Source organism: Apteryx rowi, unplaced genomic scaffold (assembly GCF_003343035.1).
Source record: "Apteryx rowi isolate R43461 unplaced genomic scaffold, aptRow1 scaffold_747, whole genome shotgun sequence".
In the NCBI taxonomy this organism is placed as follows: domain Eukaryota; kingdom Metazoa; phylum Chordata; class Aves; order Apterygiformes; family Apterygidae; genus Apteryx; species Apteryx rowi.
The window spans coordinates 182,786-199,910 of NW_020451035.1; the positions used below are offsets into that span (position 1 = coordinate 182,786).

At 35.3% G+C, this 17,125-nt stretch overlaps 1 protein-coding gene across 1 annotated transcript; it reads left to right on the forward strand.

Moving 5' to 3' along the window:
* Positions 1–19: 19 nt before the first annotated feature.
* Positions 20–14,833, forward strand: FANCB (FA complementation group B). Its single transcript, XM_026087946.1, has 9 exons — positions 20–103; positions 359–1,407; positions 1,968–2,120; positions 2,632–2,727; positions 7,544–7,672; positions 8,573–8,739; positions 10,883–11,337; positions 12,190–12,427; positions 14,351–14,833. Exons 2-9 carry the CDS (start codon positions 478–480, stop codon positions 14,769–14,771), a joined length of 2,589 nt encoding a protein of 862 aa, XP_025943731.1. The 5' UTR covers positions 20–103; positions 359–477; the 3' UTR covers positions 14,772–14,833.
* The last annotated feature ends 2,292 nt before the right edge of the window (positions 14,834–17,125 follow it).

Here is a 17,125-nt window from a genome sequence, read left to right on the forward strand (position 1 = left end):
CCGCCGGTGGGCGAGTCGCCGGCGACCTGTGCGTGGTCAGTGGGTGGCAATTCATCCCTTCTCTATTTCAACTCGCAATATATTTTGTAGCTTTTGATGAGCGGTGAGTTAATGCTTTGGTAAATAAATGTTGGAATACGTTTTTGAAACTCACTTAGGTTATCTGCATCTCTCAGTGCAAAGTTGCTTAATTTCACTCTAATCCTGTAGCTCTGCAAAGTTAACCGCGTTCTAGCCTCATGTTCTCTAGCTTAGGCTTTGTAATTGCTTTACAATGTGTCGCTTTCCTTGTTCTTAAGGATCAATCAACTCAGCTAGGTCTAAAACAATTTAATTTTGTTATTGTTTGTTTTTGTAGAAAAAAAATGTCCAACTAGATTAACATTTCAGCAGAGAAATCTTCCTGACCAAAAAAAAAAAAAAAATAGAGAGGCATACTGTTTTCTTGTAGAGGAATGGGCATAAAGATAAAGAAAGATGCTTCTGGGTGAGGAAGAACAAGTCTTGTCCTACAATGGAGAAGTCCTCATATTTCAGTTGTCGAAAACAAAGCACGTGGAAGGAGCAGCTAGTAAAATAACAAAGTTATCTGTCAGAAGAATGGTCTTTGACAGAGACACTAAACTGTTTATTCAGAAATCTTCCGGACTATTCAACATGCATGGCAGTCACTTAGAAATTGAAATGATTTGTTGTAGCTGTACCACAGATTCCAGATCAGGAATTATTCTTCCCTGCATTTTGATGAAAAAGAAAAAACGGAAAAACGTTCTCAAATATCTCTTGTTGTTGCTTCACAGCTCCAATCAGTTTGAACAGTCCTTTCATTTTAAATTGGATTATGAGCTGAAAGAAGACATCAGGTTGTTTACCGGTCCTTCAGTCTTGTGGAGGCATGCTAACAAGCTATTCTACATCTCTTCCGACACCTGCACGATTCTAAGTGCTTCTGTTCAACTTTCTTCCATTGTGTGGGCAGGGGAAATTGAAGATGAAGGCACTGTTGTCTTAGGAATAAGAACTGCTTGCTTGCCAGAAAGCGAAGATGAACAAGAGTTTTCCGCTTCAGATGGAGCTATCTGGGGTAGTGAGTTCTTTGGATATGCAATTGAAACCCAGAAAATGATAACTGGCACGTGCTTTATGCCTCATGCATACAGCAGAGTGGTATCTGTCTGTGTCTGCAAGAAAGAGGTATTGAAAAAACAGCTCAGAATATCAGTTGTTGCCGTCACTCACAAGAATCAACTTATTTGGTTTCAAGATGGTCTCCCTAAAGGTGTTTGCGAGCTTCCATATGAGAAACCCTGTTCAATAAAAACAGCTGTAACCAGTAGCAATGACTTACTATTTATTGTTTCTTTTGCCTCTGGAAATACCTGTGCTATATGGAGAGACAGCTTCCAGGTATTTGTGACCTTAAATAACTTCCTTTTACTACTGTAAAATAATTCTGTTTCTTCTTTTTTATATAGTCTTATCAGAAGCTTCTGCAAGTGAAAAGCTACGTGTTTAAGTTTTTTATGTTGCTTCTGTTAAAACAACCTGTATAAAGTATCCAATCGTTTTGCTTTTATTACTTTCTCATATCTCTGAAAATGAGTCCTGCATTCTAGAATTTAATAAGTCATTTTCTGAAACCGAGCCAAAATTTCTGTTGTGAATCCAAAACTTATTTTGGATGAGAACTTACAGCTGTAAGATGGCTATGAGTGTGCTCACATAATATACATTAGAGGGGCACTAAACCAATATCATCTCAAAGTATAAACTGCCTTCTGAAATTTACTACCTTTGTGAGTCTCACTTCCTGTTCACAGAAAGCATCACTTCAGGGAAATGACAAGAAAATGCCATACTTTAGTTTTCTAAAATTTAAAGGAGAAACAAAATTAACTGCTAAGTTTTTTTTCTAATACTCTGTCAAGAAGAATTATGTAACTCTGGAAATACTTCTTCTACTGTAGGTTGCTTCCAAATGGCAAAAAGTGAAGTCTGTTCTCGTAGATGATTTTATTGGCTCTGGAACTGAGCAAATGCTACTGCTTTTTAAGGATGACTCAAATACAGATGTGTTGAGTACATTCAGAATAATGGATTTTGGAGAAATCAACTATGCAGTAAGTTCAACTTGCCTTTTCCCAGCTATTCAGTCTGTGCTTTCTAAATTAATAAACTTAAGATTCTTTAAAGTATGTGTGTAACGTGAATTGAATATGTGTTGTGAAATGCCATGAGGTTTTAATACAATACCCCTTTTTTAATTCTGAGATTGGGAGATAACTCTTATCTCAAGAGACTATTCTACTTTCTTGATAGTATCAGTGTTCTTTCGGGAAATTAAAATAATGCCATTGAAAATGATTTGCGTATGTAAAAGGTTTGCTACGATACTTACCTTTTGGCTAAAAATTTCTAATTGAGACCATAGTCCTCATTAAAAATCTTCTCATAATTGGATCTTTCTATCATGTACCATGAATCTCTAATTGCTTTCAGAAGATAGTATTTTACCTTTAGATTGCATATTGTAATCCTTTTGGTTTTCTGATTTCTTTTCCTAGACTTTTATAATGGCATATTATAGTCTGTAGCTTGCTTTCTATTGTTAAATTAATTTATCTTTTTTAGAGTGATATTAATTATAAAGAAGATGATGTTCCTACTGCAGAAGGATTGCAAGAGAATGGTTTGCTTATGGTCCAAGCCCTTGAAACAAGATTACAGGTTTGTAGTGAATAGCTCTGGCTCCATGTTTCCTTCAAATTACTTTTCTGTATCATTACATTATCTAAAAGGTGAGGTTAACAATTCTGTTTTTATTGGAGAAGTGGGTCAGGAAGAAATCAACATTGTTAGGTATCCATTCTTGAATTGGTGATAGGGTGTTTCAGTACAAATATGTTTGGATGATAGGAAGGTTCTGATTTGTATTTTAATTAAAATTTTGAGATAACACAGAAGCCATTCTATCAAAGCTTCATAACAGCCATTTTACTCATAGACATTTAAATACCAATTTAATAATATCAGAATGTTTACTTCTTTTGCTCCAGATTGTTTACTTCGAGATTGTGTAGTGCCAGGTTTCCAATGAGTGAGTTAATCCTGGAAGAAAAAAGGGGATTATGGTGTGTTTTAYTGTCCATGGACTTCAGTGAAGTTGGCTTTTACTTTGCCTGATGTTTTTCCTCCTGTTACTACCAGTTTTATTAGAATAATTTTGCGAAGTAGAGTAAGTGAAGCTAAAAAGTATCCTTCTTTTAATTAGCTTATTTTATAAAACAACCAGGGGGAACTTGTTAGAGTCCAAATTATGAGTAGGACTATAGCTTTGCCTCCTACTGAAACTTGAGGATGCAGCTTTCTTTCTACCTTTTGTTCTGTTAGCAAACAGCCGGCATACTCTGTAAGATGTTCCAATGCAGTATTGTGCCTGGTCACCCTTGTCTACACTAAATGGTAATAACTGAACAGATAGGAAGATTATAAAAAAAGGCTTTGGGAGATACCGTGAATCTCAAATTAAGTCAACCCGGTGAGGCTGTCATTAATTTGCAAATACCACTTTAGATATGAGATAGGAGATAATTATTCCCTTCATTTCAGAATTAGTGAAAACTTAGGTAGTGTACAGTGTCAGTTTGCTCTCCAGCCTTTAAAAAGGAAGCAAATTAACTGGTGAAAGTTTAGTTTAGAACTGAAAGAAAAGGAGCAGTATGACCTATTAGGAAAAGACTGAAAAAGAAAGATTTTCTGGTTTCTTCTGATCAGAAGAGACTTCTAAAAAGATGTTATAAATCTTCCAAAAGATAAAAGCTGTTGTTTGGAGGATACTGAATACTAGTTTTTCTTATTTCCTGAAGGCAGAATAAAAAAATTGGCTTCGTTCGATGACCTCTTGAGGTCCCTTCCAAACCTACATTTATGCAGTTCTTCAATTTGGAAATTAGAATCCTATTGGCTTTTACATAGAAAAGTACAAGTTTTCTTCAGTATGCATTGCTTTCAGTTTCCTTTTCAGTAGTCTCTTATTTTAAATTTAAAATTGACTTCTTTGCTACTATGCTCTTTCCTTGTTCATTACGTTACTTTCTTCTGCCAAACAGAATTTAGTTTCCATCTCTCTCTCTCTCATTTGTTGCTCCCACTTTGGTCGTGAAGATTGTCTGCGAATGTCTGCCCTGCCACTGAATGCTAGGAGTTCTGTGTAAGCTGTCCTTTGACTATGTTCTTCTCTTTAGACACCAGTTGGCTTTTACTTGTTGAGTTTTGAGAATCTGTGCCAGGATCAAATGAATAGCCTAAGTATATCCTATACTTTCTGCTGGTTCTGGTGGAAACAAGCCGCTGTCTGGAGATTTTGCCTGTCTTCCGATGATAAAGTCTTTCTGACAGAGGCACAGAGTCCTTCATAAGACCCGTTGTTTGTTTGTTTGTTAAGACATCTTATTGTTTCCCTTCCAGAGTTCTGCTAGATCACTAACTTTCAAAGCCATGTATTAGTATGAGGGCTATATGCAAGTTAAAAATCTTATTTTGTTCTAATGCTGTAAATCCTTGAATATTGCTCTGGTAATGAATTTGGAAATAGACATGAATATATTTTTTAACCTTCATTTGCTTCTTTGTTAAGATCTTTGTTGTTCTATGTTTCCCTGAATAGTAAAGCATTCTTGATTATTGTCATCTGTTGTATAATTGTATTTCAAGGGTGTTTGTTTTGATGCAATAATGCATGAATCCTGCTTAACCTGGGAATTTCCAAAGGTTGTTTAGCCTTGAGTTGTTTCTATTGATAGTTATTACCAAAACTCAGGTCTTCTAGAAATTTGTGATCAAATCATGCTGTGACAGTCTCTATGGTATCTCCTATTTTAAGACAAAGGGGAAAAAAATAGCAAATGCAGCCCTTTTTCATACCTCTGTTGCTTACGCCTAAGTATTTCACATATTTCAGCAGTTTTCAGCCGTACAAGAGCTTTGGCAGGAATGCATTGTGTTCTGCTGCATATAAGTAGGCTGGGTGTAAGTTATATGCATTAATATATCTAAGCTGCATTTTGTAAACAGTGAAATTGTAAAAGCTGTCAGTTTGTTTATTTTTGGAACCATTTTAAGTTTATCTGGTCTACGGTCTTTTGGGCTGAAGTCCAGCCTGTTCTCCTCTAAAGAGTTTCTTCTTTAACGCTCACTGTAGTAACTTACTGTAGTAACTTACTAAAGAAGACTTTCTTCAGCAGAGTAGTGCAGCTACACTGCAACAGTTGTGGTGAGAGGGTTTCTGATGGTTCCGGTTGATTGCTCTGGCAGTAATCCCATGAGTCAGTAGTGTCTTTTCACAACCCACCCCTAGCTCTTTAACAGTTTCGTAAGGACTGTAATGCCAAGTTCTTTTGACTAGAATTGAATGGTTCCTTTCCTTTTGGTTTGTTTGTTTTGAGGCAGGTATATTTTTGATGATGTTGACTTGGTGAGGGGAGATATGTTCTGTACATTTGATTTTTTTTTTTTTTTAATTACTTTTTTTTTTTAGTCTAAGTTTTAAGTATTTCTTTTTCCATCTTTGCTTTGGATTGGCCCATTTTCTTTTTGACTTTTTTTCATGAGGAATTTTAGCCACTTGAAAGCTACAGAACCACTGTGAGGGTGACAGAGCACTGGAACAGGCTGCCCAGAGAGGTTGTGGAGTCTCCTTCTCTGGAGATATTCAAAACCTGCCTGGATGTGATCCTGTGCAACGTGCTCTAGGTGACCCTCCTCTAGCAGGGGATTGGACTCGATGATCTCCAGAGGTCCCTTCCAACCTCAACCATTCTGTGATTCTGTGAACCAGTTATTTACCGTAACAGCAGCTTCAGCTTCTAGATCTGCAACACATTACGGTTCAATTACGTTTTCCTCTGGCTTTTTTTGACTGCTTTTCCATTTTACCTTTGCTTCCCCCAATATTATGTTAGTCCTACCGTTCATGAATCTGCCTTTCCATTTTTTTTTCTTTGCTAAGGTGCCACAGTTCTTCATGTAGTAGTTTTAGCTCTGTCTATACTGATGTTTGTTTATTTATGAATATTGCAACTTGAACTGCAATGTATTAAAATGATGGCTGTTCTATGGCTGTTCTACTTGCTACTAAGCCTCTGCCTTAATATGCTTTGCTTTTGACAGTGATTCATCTGTTCCACTGTTCATGCTGGATTTTCTCACAGTGCTCTTGTTTGGTTCTGTACTGTGATATTTTTATGTTAATGTTTATTTTCTATTTTGAGGTGATCTAGTTTTACTTTCTTAGCTTCACAGTGCAAAGATCATGACCTCTGCTGACACTTGTTGCTCAGTAAATCTTAGCATGTGGCACATAGAAACAAGTGAAACACATATCCTGAGACAGTTGCTGGGGGGGTTGTTCAGTCTTGTTTTTGTCATATGCTAAGTTTCAGGTCTTTTTCCTGTATTGTTTTTATGGGGGAGAAAAGGTTCTCAAAAGTCAGATTGGTCAGGAAGCATAGATCTGTGAACCTTTGGCCATTTTGATTCTTTCTTAGTCTGCTTCCCCATGTTTTTTTCTGTTTCTTGATTACATGCTCAGGAGTTACTCACCAGTGGGAATAAGTGATGTTTCCATGTTCTGATGACTGTGCTTGGAAAAAGTCTATAGAAACATCTTTGTTCTCTTTTCTTTCTCTTCTTCCCCCCACCTCGCTCCCCAAGTCTGGCACTGCAATATTGCTTGGAATTTGGTACTTACGATGCATGGTTTGAGAGGTGGAAGTTTTTTGGGTTTTGTTTTTGTTTTTTTCTAACAGAATTTATCTTGATGAATGCTATTCACTCTAAATGCCCTTTTGCTGTTACAGCCTGAGCAGATGGCCTCATTTCTATTACATGAAGTGCTTTTTATTAAGGCCTGCCAGTTGGTTCTGATTGATCCTGAGATTTTTTTCAAGTTTAAAGATTGGTTTTGCATTCCAGTGACCAACTTTTTTCTCTTGCTGACGGCATTAGATTTCTCAGGATCTTGATTTCCAGAAAATAGCTTTTCAGGAGCTTTCTTAAAGTCTAAGGAGCTAGAGCTGGCATGCATTTCTTTACTTAGAAGTGACCTACATGTATGTCTGTTTGTAAAACTCAAATCTTCATAATACTTTCTTGACCTATAATGAATACAAATATTGAGAAGAAATCTAAACTGATATAAACGGAAAAGTGAAGCAGGAAGCAATAATGAAAGATTTGAATATACATACATACATACACATACACACACACACACACATATGTATATAAATAATTTGAGAAAATGTACAATAGAAGTTTTTCTTAAATTCTAGGTTTAAAACTGAGAGTCCAAGACTTAGATGCATATTTTGGCCACAAAGTAACCTGACTTTCACATTTTTAGAAGCTTTACTTAAAGAACGCCAGGACCTTGGCTTGTGATACTTGCATAAAATAGAAAACTGAAAGATATGTTGGTAGCTTCAACATGAATTGGTTGCAGTAGACAAAAACATAAGTCTAATGATTGTTTTATCTTTTACAGGCTGGTTACACCTCTGTTCGAGAGTTACAGCACCATTTAAGGCTCAAAAAGAAAGTTATTCTTGAATCTTGCAGAGCATTAATAGATCTTGTTCAAGAAAGAAGCCATATTCTACCAACCACAAAAAAGGTAAAATGCAGAAGAGAGTACAGATCACAGAGAGATCACTTCTAAATTATACTGAGACATTTTCAGATGATGCCACCCTCAACTGCTTGTTACTTTCACCAATAGAGATAACCACTATCAAAACTCTTTAATCTGCTTCAAATAAAGTCTGGTTCATTACCTTAGCCTGCCAATGAATATAGATAAGAACAAACTTAATTGTCTTTGCTTGAAGTTGATTTGCACAGTACCTCCTGACAACTGAACCGTAGAAGGAGTAACCTCTAACAGTGTGTGACAAACAGTAGGGGGATTGTACAGTCTCTTTTGGCACAGCTGCCTGCAAATTGTATATCTGTCTGTGGTCTAACATGCTACAGAAAAATGAACTGTGATGTATCTGTGTAAGCAAAATTGATTTATAATAGAGGGAGAGTGAACTGTGGGCTGAGAAGGTAATAGAGTTCAAGAAAATGTTATCTCAGTCGGTTGCTATAAATAAGCATCCTAATTTACTTCAAATGGAGGTGATCTTCATTTTAGTTCATGTTATGGTCCCTTTCAAGTCAGTCAAAGTTCAGACAGCAAAATCTACCGAACAATTAACACCATAATTTAAAGTAGCTTTTAACACCTTAAATCTGTTTTGGACAATTAATTGTATGACAAATCAGGATAGGTACTTACCAAGTTTACAAAGAGAGGATGAGTTGCGCTTGGCCTGATTTCATGTACTTTGAGGAAAAAATGCAATTATATCTTGTAGACCTCTTGTAAAGAATAAACTAGTTCATAACGATTTCACTTTACGTATCTTAAAAGCAATCTCTATGATCATTTTGTGGTAAAACAGTAAGTAATGCGATATAAAAAGAAATAATATCTGCACTTACTTTATCTAAACAAACATTTTTCTATAAGGAAGGTCTTGTCTCTCTSTGGGATGATACAGAAAATCCTCTTCATTCTCTTAATGAAGAAGTATCACTGACATCTAAAGTTACAGAGCACTTCATAGAGAAATTGTGGCAACGTATTGTGGATGACAGATTGATAGTTGGAGTAAAACTAACTGAACCATTTAACTTGTAAGTATATAAACTTATCTAATAATTTCACTAAGTAATTTTATAGAAATTTGGTTTGCAGGGTAAGTCCTGCAGTAACAAGAGTGGAGTTTCTCACTTCTATATGTAGTGTTTGTTGCTGYTCCTTGCCAGTATTGTTGCTGCTCCTTGCCTCTCCCCATCTCTATGCAAGAAATGGGTTATATAGCCAAAAAACAGTTGTGTCAGTATAATCGCATCTTTACTGGAGATTTTTTATGACAAAGTTTTCTGTGACAAAAATCGTGCTTCTTTACAGTCCGGATTGACATAGCTGTGCTGACATCAATATATGGTGCAGATATAGCTCAATTTTAACTGTAATGTTCCTGTAATGTAACTGTAATGTTCCTGCTGCTTTTGTGTTAACTTGTTGCCATTCCTAAACAGAGAGTGATTTGCTTAAAGAAGAATGTAGAAGAAAATATTTTAAATTCTCTGATCAACTTGATAAATATTCTTCTTTTGAATTGAATTATGCTACAGTCAGGTATCCAATCAAATAAGGTATTTGCTAAGCTTATGTATTATGTAGATCACAGGGAACACACATGCATACATTGCTCAAAGCTAGTCTTTAAAAAGATTTGTTTGTTCATTTTAATTGCTCAGTTCCAGTGGTGAATACTGTTAAGAACAGATAATGTTCAGCAGATGTCATTTCCCCCATTAAGGAGAGGGAAGGGAGGGAGCTAATTTAGAAGGCAGTTTCAAAAGAAACAAGATTACCTGAAACAAAAACTTGGGCTGTGCATTTCATGTAAACTTTGTTGGAGTTGGAACTTACCTTTTGACCTAGACTCCCACTAGCAGTGCAGCTGAGACCGCGTAGGGTAAGCTTGAAGAGTATTGATGCCACTGAAAATCATTCCAGTGATTGTGAGGGAGTTGACCTATTACGCCCTTTAGCCAATCTGCTGGAGCTGTGGGTATATTATTTCTCAACTGCCAGACTGCAACAACTTCACAAGAAAGTTGACCTCATCTTCTTGACAGCCTCTGTTAAGAGCCACTGAGGCAAGTGATTGTTTTTGCCTTTCCAGTGTTTATTTTTTTAGCTGTGATGCCAATGACTTTTTTTAAAATGAAATGCCTAATTCCTGTATAGCCCCAGAAATGCTGAGAAGATTTGGAACTGTTCTTTAAACAACAGCAGCAATATTGCACAGTTGAGAAAAGATCTGTGAAGATGAAGTCATTTGTCAAAGGTTACCTGGTAGGCTAGCAGCAAAACCCAGGTTTTCTGGGCTCCAGTTCATATACAACAGCCTGTGGTTTTGGGTGAAGGGGCTTGCCTTCTTTCTACCACCAACACTCTAAGTCTTTCCTGACTTTTTTTTTTTGTGTGTGTGTGTGTGTGTGTGTGCATGTGTGTGTGCTCACGCGCTTCATGCTAAGGCAAGATTGCATGGATGTATTAGATTGTCTTGTTAGCTGATGACGCTTCTCTCCAAAGAAAAGAATTGGACATTTATAAGGCTTTCAAATGTCAATGACATCTTGAGACTGAATTGACTGACAGAATAAAATGTTCATGGAAACAGTAATAGTAGGATTTCTTGAGAGAACCCCATGTTCACTGAATAAAGCACTTCATACATTTCAGGAAATTACTGCACCTTTCAGGTAATAGTATTTTAAATCTTTTTACTCTCTACACGCAATTTTGTTTGAATATTTATAGAACAATATAGAATATCAGAAGAGCTGTGTCCTTTTAGGTCTCAAAAGTGGCAAAATTGATACTTTCTTTTTTTTATTAAAAGAAAATTAACTCTTTAAAAATAAGTTACAAATGTCACAGAGCACCTTCATGGGTTATATGGAATTTGCAATATTTTCGAGGTGAATTAGACTCCCAAATTTTATTGCCTTTCAGTTGAAATTAGGCATCTAACTCCTAGAAGCTCCTAGAAAATTCAGTCTGTATTTTAAAAATCCTAATACCATACTTGGATGAAAGAGTTGTTTAAAGCACTTATACTCTTTTGCACAGTCTATGAATTAACATGGAATGATATTGGTGCTTATGGAAGTATTAAATGTTTGTATATATCTGCAAAGTAATTTGTCAGATGGCAAAATATGAACTGGGAGTCCAATAATCCTATATGGATTTTCACAGGTCGCTGGGTGATGTCAGTTTATCCTTAGTAATGGATCAAGACTTCACTTTGATTTCTCCAATCATTGAGTGTCAGAATAAAATCATTACACTGAACAAAGCCTTTTCAGCATTGGCTATCTCTTCATCTCAAATTGAACCACCTCCAAAAAAGATGAAACTGGACTTTCATAGCAAGAATGATGTGAAGAAAGAGCTTCATAAGAGAAATTTGAAGATTCAATTGGATGGAGCAAAAACATTCATTGCTGTTACCAGCCTTTCACCATTGTTGGCATTTCATAGTGTACGTTGCACAGTTCTGCTACATGCGAAGAAACAAAAACATCAGAGTGATAGTTTACAGAAGAGCAAAAAGATTACTTTACTATGTGGGAAAATTCTGTTAAGTTTGGAAGATATTTTACATGGAAAATATTCAGTAAAGATGTTAAGGGATAATAGTTACTGTACAGGTAAATGAGTTGATGCAATTTGATTTTATAGAAATATGGTTAATTCTTATTTTTATTCTATATCATACTAAGCTAAGTTTTCTATGCTGTAATCTTATCTGTCATTTTGAACACAATCTGGATAAACCTTTTGTGGTCTAACAGCTGGGTAAAATACAAGAGAATAGGAAAAATTTTCAAAACAGAAAAATGTTAAGTGAGTTGCTTTAAGGTTTTGTGCTAACATTAGTGCTGAAGTGCGTCTGGAGAGGTAAATTTTGAAGATAAGTCTGAGTACAGAATGCTTCAGCCTATTTTAATTTTTTCTATAAATGGGAAATTTACTGTTGATTAGATGCATACTTACTTTCTGACATAATATTACCTCCTAAATAATAGTAAAGTAATTGAAGTTTTTGCTCATCTGCACAGCTCTAAATCAGTTTATTTTTATTTGTTTTAAGGTTCTTGACTGAACTGATTTCTAATTAAGCTTCTGCTAGCATGTTCAACTGTTCTCTGGGTTGTCTGCTATGAATTTTAATTTCTTTATTCCTTTATTGCTGTATCATTGGCTAAAGCCAACATGTCATCTTAGTATCACAGTAGGTTATTAATAGTTTTCTTCTGGCAAGGTGACATTTATCTGTAGAGCTTTCTATATAGGTGGGGGCTCTGTTAATCAACTAGCCATTTTGCTTGATAAAAGTAGATTTGGAATTTAGGTGAAAAAATTCCTGAAGGACTGATTGCTGAGGTGTAGACTCTTGAAGTAAAACCAGGAATGTGAACCAAAAATCTAATCTGATTTGTTGTATGCAACATGATCAAAATATTTAGGTAAAATATATTTTTTACTTCACTTTGTTGCAGGTTCCTTGGAAGATATCCTTGCTGTCCTTGCGGTATCTATCAGATTCTCCTTTCAGATTGTGTCTTCTGATTGCACATTGACTCCAGTAAATTCATGGTTACTGGGAGAAATGGAGTGCACACCATTTAAGGAATGCCGTGACAATCTGTTCTGTCATAAAGTGGGAAATCTGTATGGTACAGTTCTTAATTGGACCATGAAAACTCCATTTGAAGGAGTTCTAACCTTGTTTTGCAGGTAGAGTTGGTCAAAAAGTGTAGAGTTTACTTAACTCTGTATAAACTTTTTTATCGTTACACTGGTTCTTAGTGGTATTTTTCATAACCAATAGCCCCGTAGAATTATTTTCAAATCAAAACCGTCAGACCTATCTGAACTGCGTTGTTTAATTTTGTCTGTGCCAGAACACTGAATTACAAATAATTCTAGTCTTTCTGAATGGGTTCTTGGTACAGTCTTTTTTGTTCCTTTCACTGACCTGCATCATAATTTAATATTCATTAATTGTATTATAATATATAATTTTTCTTCAACACGTGTTGATTTAAAATATATATATATATCCTTTAGGGGATGTTAAAAAAGCAAGATCATGCCACATTTAAATCTAATCCTTTTTCATAAAGAAATGAAATGAAAATAAATTCTTTTTCATGTAATTCAGTAACACTACCTCAGAAAAAATTCTTATTCTAATTCTGCATGTTCCTGATGTAAATACTTCCTATCTACCACAGTTTGTAACAGAAATAATCTGGAGTCTCGATGATTTTTCCTTTTCTGCTCTGAACTGTTGGACTATGGGCTATAGAATACCTCATGCCATACTAAACAAGTTAGTAATTGTTTATGATTCAGCTGGATAAGGTTCACAATGTGCAAAGTACCTCTCTTCAGGAGAGGAAACATTTGTCAATTCTTGAGTTCAAGCTTAAAAAAAAAAGAAAAGAAAGAAAGGAAAGGTATATCTCCTAGGATTCTCTAATTTATAATGAGGTCAATCTTTTACTCAAATTAGGAATTGATTTATTTTGTTTTATATAAAGAATAAAGGCTGAAATGTTTAAGAAGAAATCAATCAGTAAAATTAAGTGCTTTAACACGTTAAGTTACCTTATATTCACTTTGTACAATTTTGCCTTAATATTCAGTTAATTAACTGTGCATTTTTGGTGTAACTATGGCTATATTTTCTATGTCTTTTTCTTCCTTCTTCAGATTGATCTTTTGTTCAATTAGGATATTTCTGTGACAGGTGAAAGCTACAGACTGTCCTTGCAAAAAACATTCTTTTTCACAGCTTTTCCAAATTGAAGCAAACTACACCTGTTAACTCAGTTAAAAATAATGGAATATTAAGATGAAATAGAACTACTGTAAGGAAAAACAAGTGGCTTTCTGATCTGTGTGAGAAAACTGGCTACTTTTTTTTTCCTTCTTTTTTTTCTTTTCTGCTTCATCAAAGGCATCTTCTGAGAAGCTAGTCTGGCCTAACCCAGCAAATAAAACATTTGACAAACTTGGCATTCTCCTTAGAGATAGGGTGGCTGTTTGATCTATCACTCATGTGTGCTACGCTTGTATTGAGGAGAGTAGCTTTCCTGGTGATTACCATAGCCAGCACTATATTTTTCTGGGTTCTTAACAAAAATCAGACATTCAAAATTAAGTTCAACGTTCCATCATTGCTGACTATTCAAAAAAGACAACTGTGGGCCACCTAATATCCATGCATTGCATTTCTATTGATATTGACAATCTATGAATATAAGTGATTTTTTTTCTGCCCCTAAATGCAAACCACACAACATATCTCCCTTATACTATGATACATAGCCTTTATGTACAAACACTTGCTTCTTACAGAAACAAGGGATGCTTGTGTAACCCTAACTGTGGACATATATTTCAGTGCAGAATGTTTATACTGCTGAATTCTGCTTAGTATCCGTTCTTTTGATACACTGTGGCTAGTGGGCACACCATTAGAAAGCCATTGTTTGCTCTTTTGTGTACAGTATACATAATAGTTAAAACCATAATCAGCCTAAGTTTTTCCCTGTTTGATGTAAAGTAGTTTTGTTATATTTTCCACTATAGAATTTTGAAGATACAAGGAAGACTTCAGGTAGCTTTAATAATAATATCCTTATTTTACAGAAATCTGACTGTCTTGTTCCAGTGCCTTCATAGCCTCACTAGAGTTCTCCCACCAAGCAGTGATATAAAACTCCTGAGATCTGGAAGCAAAGATGTACTTACTGACCAGTTAGCACTGGCTTTGGAAAAAGAAGTGCTCATCTCAAGGAATTCTTTCTCCTCAAAAGAAAATAAGGCTGAAAACAGTTTGACATGGGGCAATGAGACTGGCAAGAAAATCAGTGMTGCTCCTGTGGCTTCTTTCCTGGACAGTGAGGAAGGAGTTCAGCAATTCAGAAAGAAGCTTCAGAATGAACGGGAAGAGAGTATGCTAAGTATGAATCAAACAATGAATGGTGCCCTTTACCAGGAAATCACCTTGAAAATAGCAGAGGCTCAGCTCCATTCTGATATGATTGTGTGGAGACTGAGCAAATCCTAGAGACTATTCTCTCAAAATTTATATTGAATAAAGTTTTAATAAAATTATACTATTAAATACTATTTATATTTTCATAGGTACTTGTTCATGTAACTTTTTATTCTATAATGCAGGTATTTCTAGAGATAAATATTGGTATTTTGGCTGACGACTTGTAGCTAGTTTAACAAGAAATTAATATTAAACATAGCTGATTCGTTATATTGTTACAGATATCTAAAATATTATCTTTTTATGGTATTTTCTAATAAATTTTACTCAAGTCATAGTTTTTGAACTATAAATTAACTATACTTGAAAAAATTATCAGGCATGTACTGTTTAAAATAGTAAGACTTGTAAGATGACTGTTCACACAGACAACAATAAGCTTTTTTAGAAATCTAGAAATCTTAACTTAAAGTCTTAAGCACCCAGTTTGAATTCATAATTGGAGTAGGGGATTCAAGAAATTCATAGAAGAGGCAGGCAGTCATCTTGCTATTTCAAGTCTTTGAAATAATGTAGATTTAGTAGTACGACTTGAGGGGAAAAATCTCTGAGTGGACCTGCCACCCTCTTTTCTCTAGCCCACCCTCAGATCTGAAACATTTTGGAATATCTGTTGGGATTGGAGAAACTGGATTAGGCYTTTTGCAAGAGGTCAGTGAACTCCTGAATGTTCACTGCCATAAAATTCCATCAGATGTGAGAGATCTATCCCCACCCATAATCCTATGGCAGGGCTAATCCGATTGGTAAATCCTGGAGGTGACTCTGTCCTTCCTTGGATCTTAACCTACCCTCAGTGCCAGAAGACTTGCTTGTTCACTCCCTGAGTCTTAAATGATTATCTACTGATACTAGCTATTCAGTAGTTTTGACCTGTATCAAGTATCTTAAATAATGGACAACTCTGTGCCTGTTCTTCCTTTCATCTCTGGTTTAAAGAAGATGCTACCTATGCATCTGGGAAGAGAACTGCCCATGATCTTGCAGCTACTGCTTCTTGACATAGTTGCTGTTTTGATCAATTTTTTCCGTCATAGTTATATGTTGTTAGTGTCGTAAGTGGCAGAAGCTTAAAAAAAATGAATAACAATATTTTGCTTCCTTTTATCTCTGCTTTATGTAAGCAACAAATTCCTAGTGTTTGTCATTTTTTTTCTAAAGATGTCAGAATTTTCCTTTTTAGTTTTCCTGTAAACAAAGCTTTAATAATTAACATGAACTCTGATAAGAGTTTGGAAGGAAGAATATAAGATATTTATTGATTTAAAAGATTGACCCTGTAAAATGATTCTATATATGCATTTTTTAACAGAAAGTTCAAATTTTGTATAGATGCCTTCCAGAAGCAAGAGAGAGTCTACTGGAGAATTCTTTTCAATTAGTGATATTTTTCAGTCCAAAGTGTCTTTGCATTTTTGACAATAGGAGTAAAGGAGTGCACATCTAAAGAAAAAACACTAGCTAGAAAAACAACACTAACTAGAAGAACGATACATGAGAAAACATTTCTTGTGTTTTATAATTTCAACACTGTTTATTGAGGTAGTCTCACTTTTGAGATACTCAAAAGCATTCAGTGTCTACTTTTTGGGATATATAGAAGGGAAGTTTGCATGAAAATGTCGAAAATGCCTTAAGAAAGGGTCACAGGCATGTGAAAATTTTGATATTCACTGGATGCGAAAGAATCACAAAAAATACCTTTCTTTTTTAAGCCATAGTTCTGCTCAGCCCAGAGTCAAAGCTAAGAGTTTACTGTAAGGGCTTGACAATTATTTGTCACTGGAATTTCCAGGAGAAAGTGCCTTGTTGTAAACGCTTTTAAAAGAAGGGAAGAATTTCAAAATGTAATCCTGTAGCTTGCATTTAAGGGTGCTACCTTGGTAAACCAGATGAGTAGAAACTTTCAGAGCAACAAAACTATTATTCAGCTCAAGACACTTGAAGGAGTTTATGCAAAGCAGCGTAAACAGTCCAGCAATTCATTTTTATTAGCACTCTTTTAACAACCTGATATAATGTTTTATATCTAACAACCTGGTATATTTAACAACCTGGTATAATGTATTAATCTTAATACGTGCATCTGTCTCTAAAGAGAAACTTCCACTTGTATTCTCATCCCTCAAACTAGTAGAGTGGGCTGAATGAAGAAAAGCTACTAAAGGAAAAAGTTACCCATTTCTACTTTCTTGGAGTTCTGACTTCACTTGTCTTATTTAGAAGCAGCAAACAAAGAAATCACGGAAGTGTGGAAGGGAGAAAGTCACATAATTATTAGAGTAGAATAATAACCCATTCAATAACATGTTCCTATTAAAGAGCTTTTTCCAGAGGTGTGACCGCTTACTTTGCAGATCTTC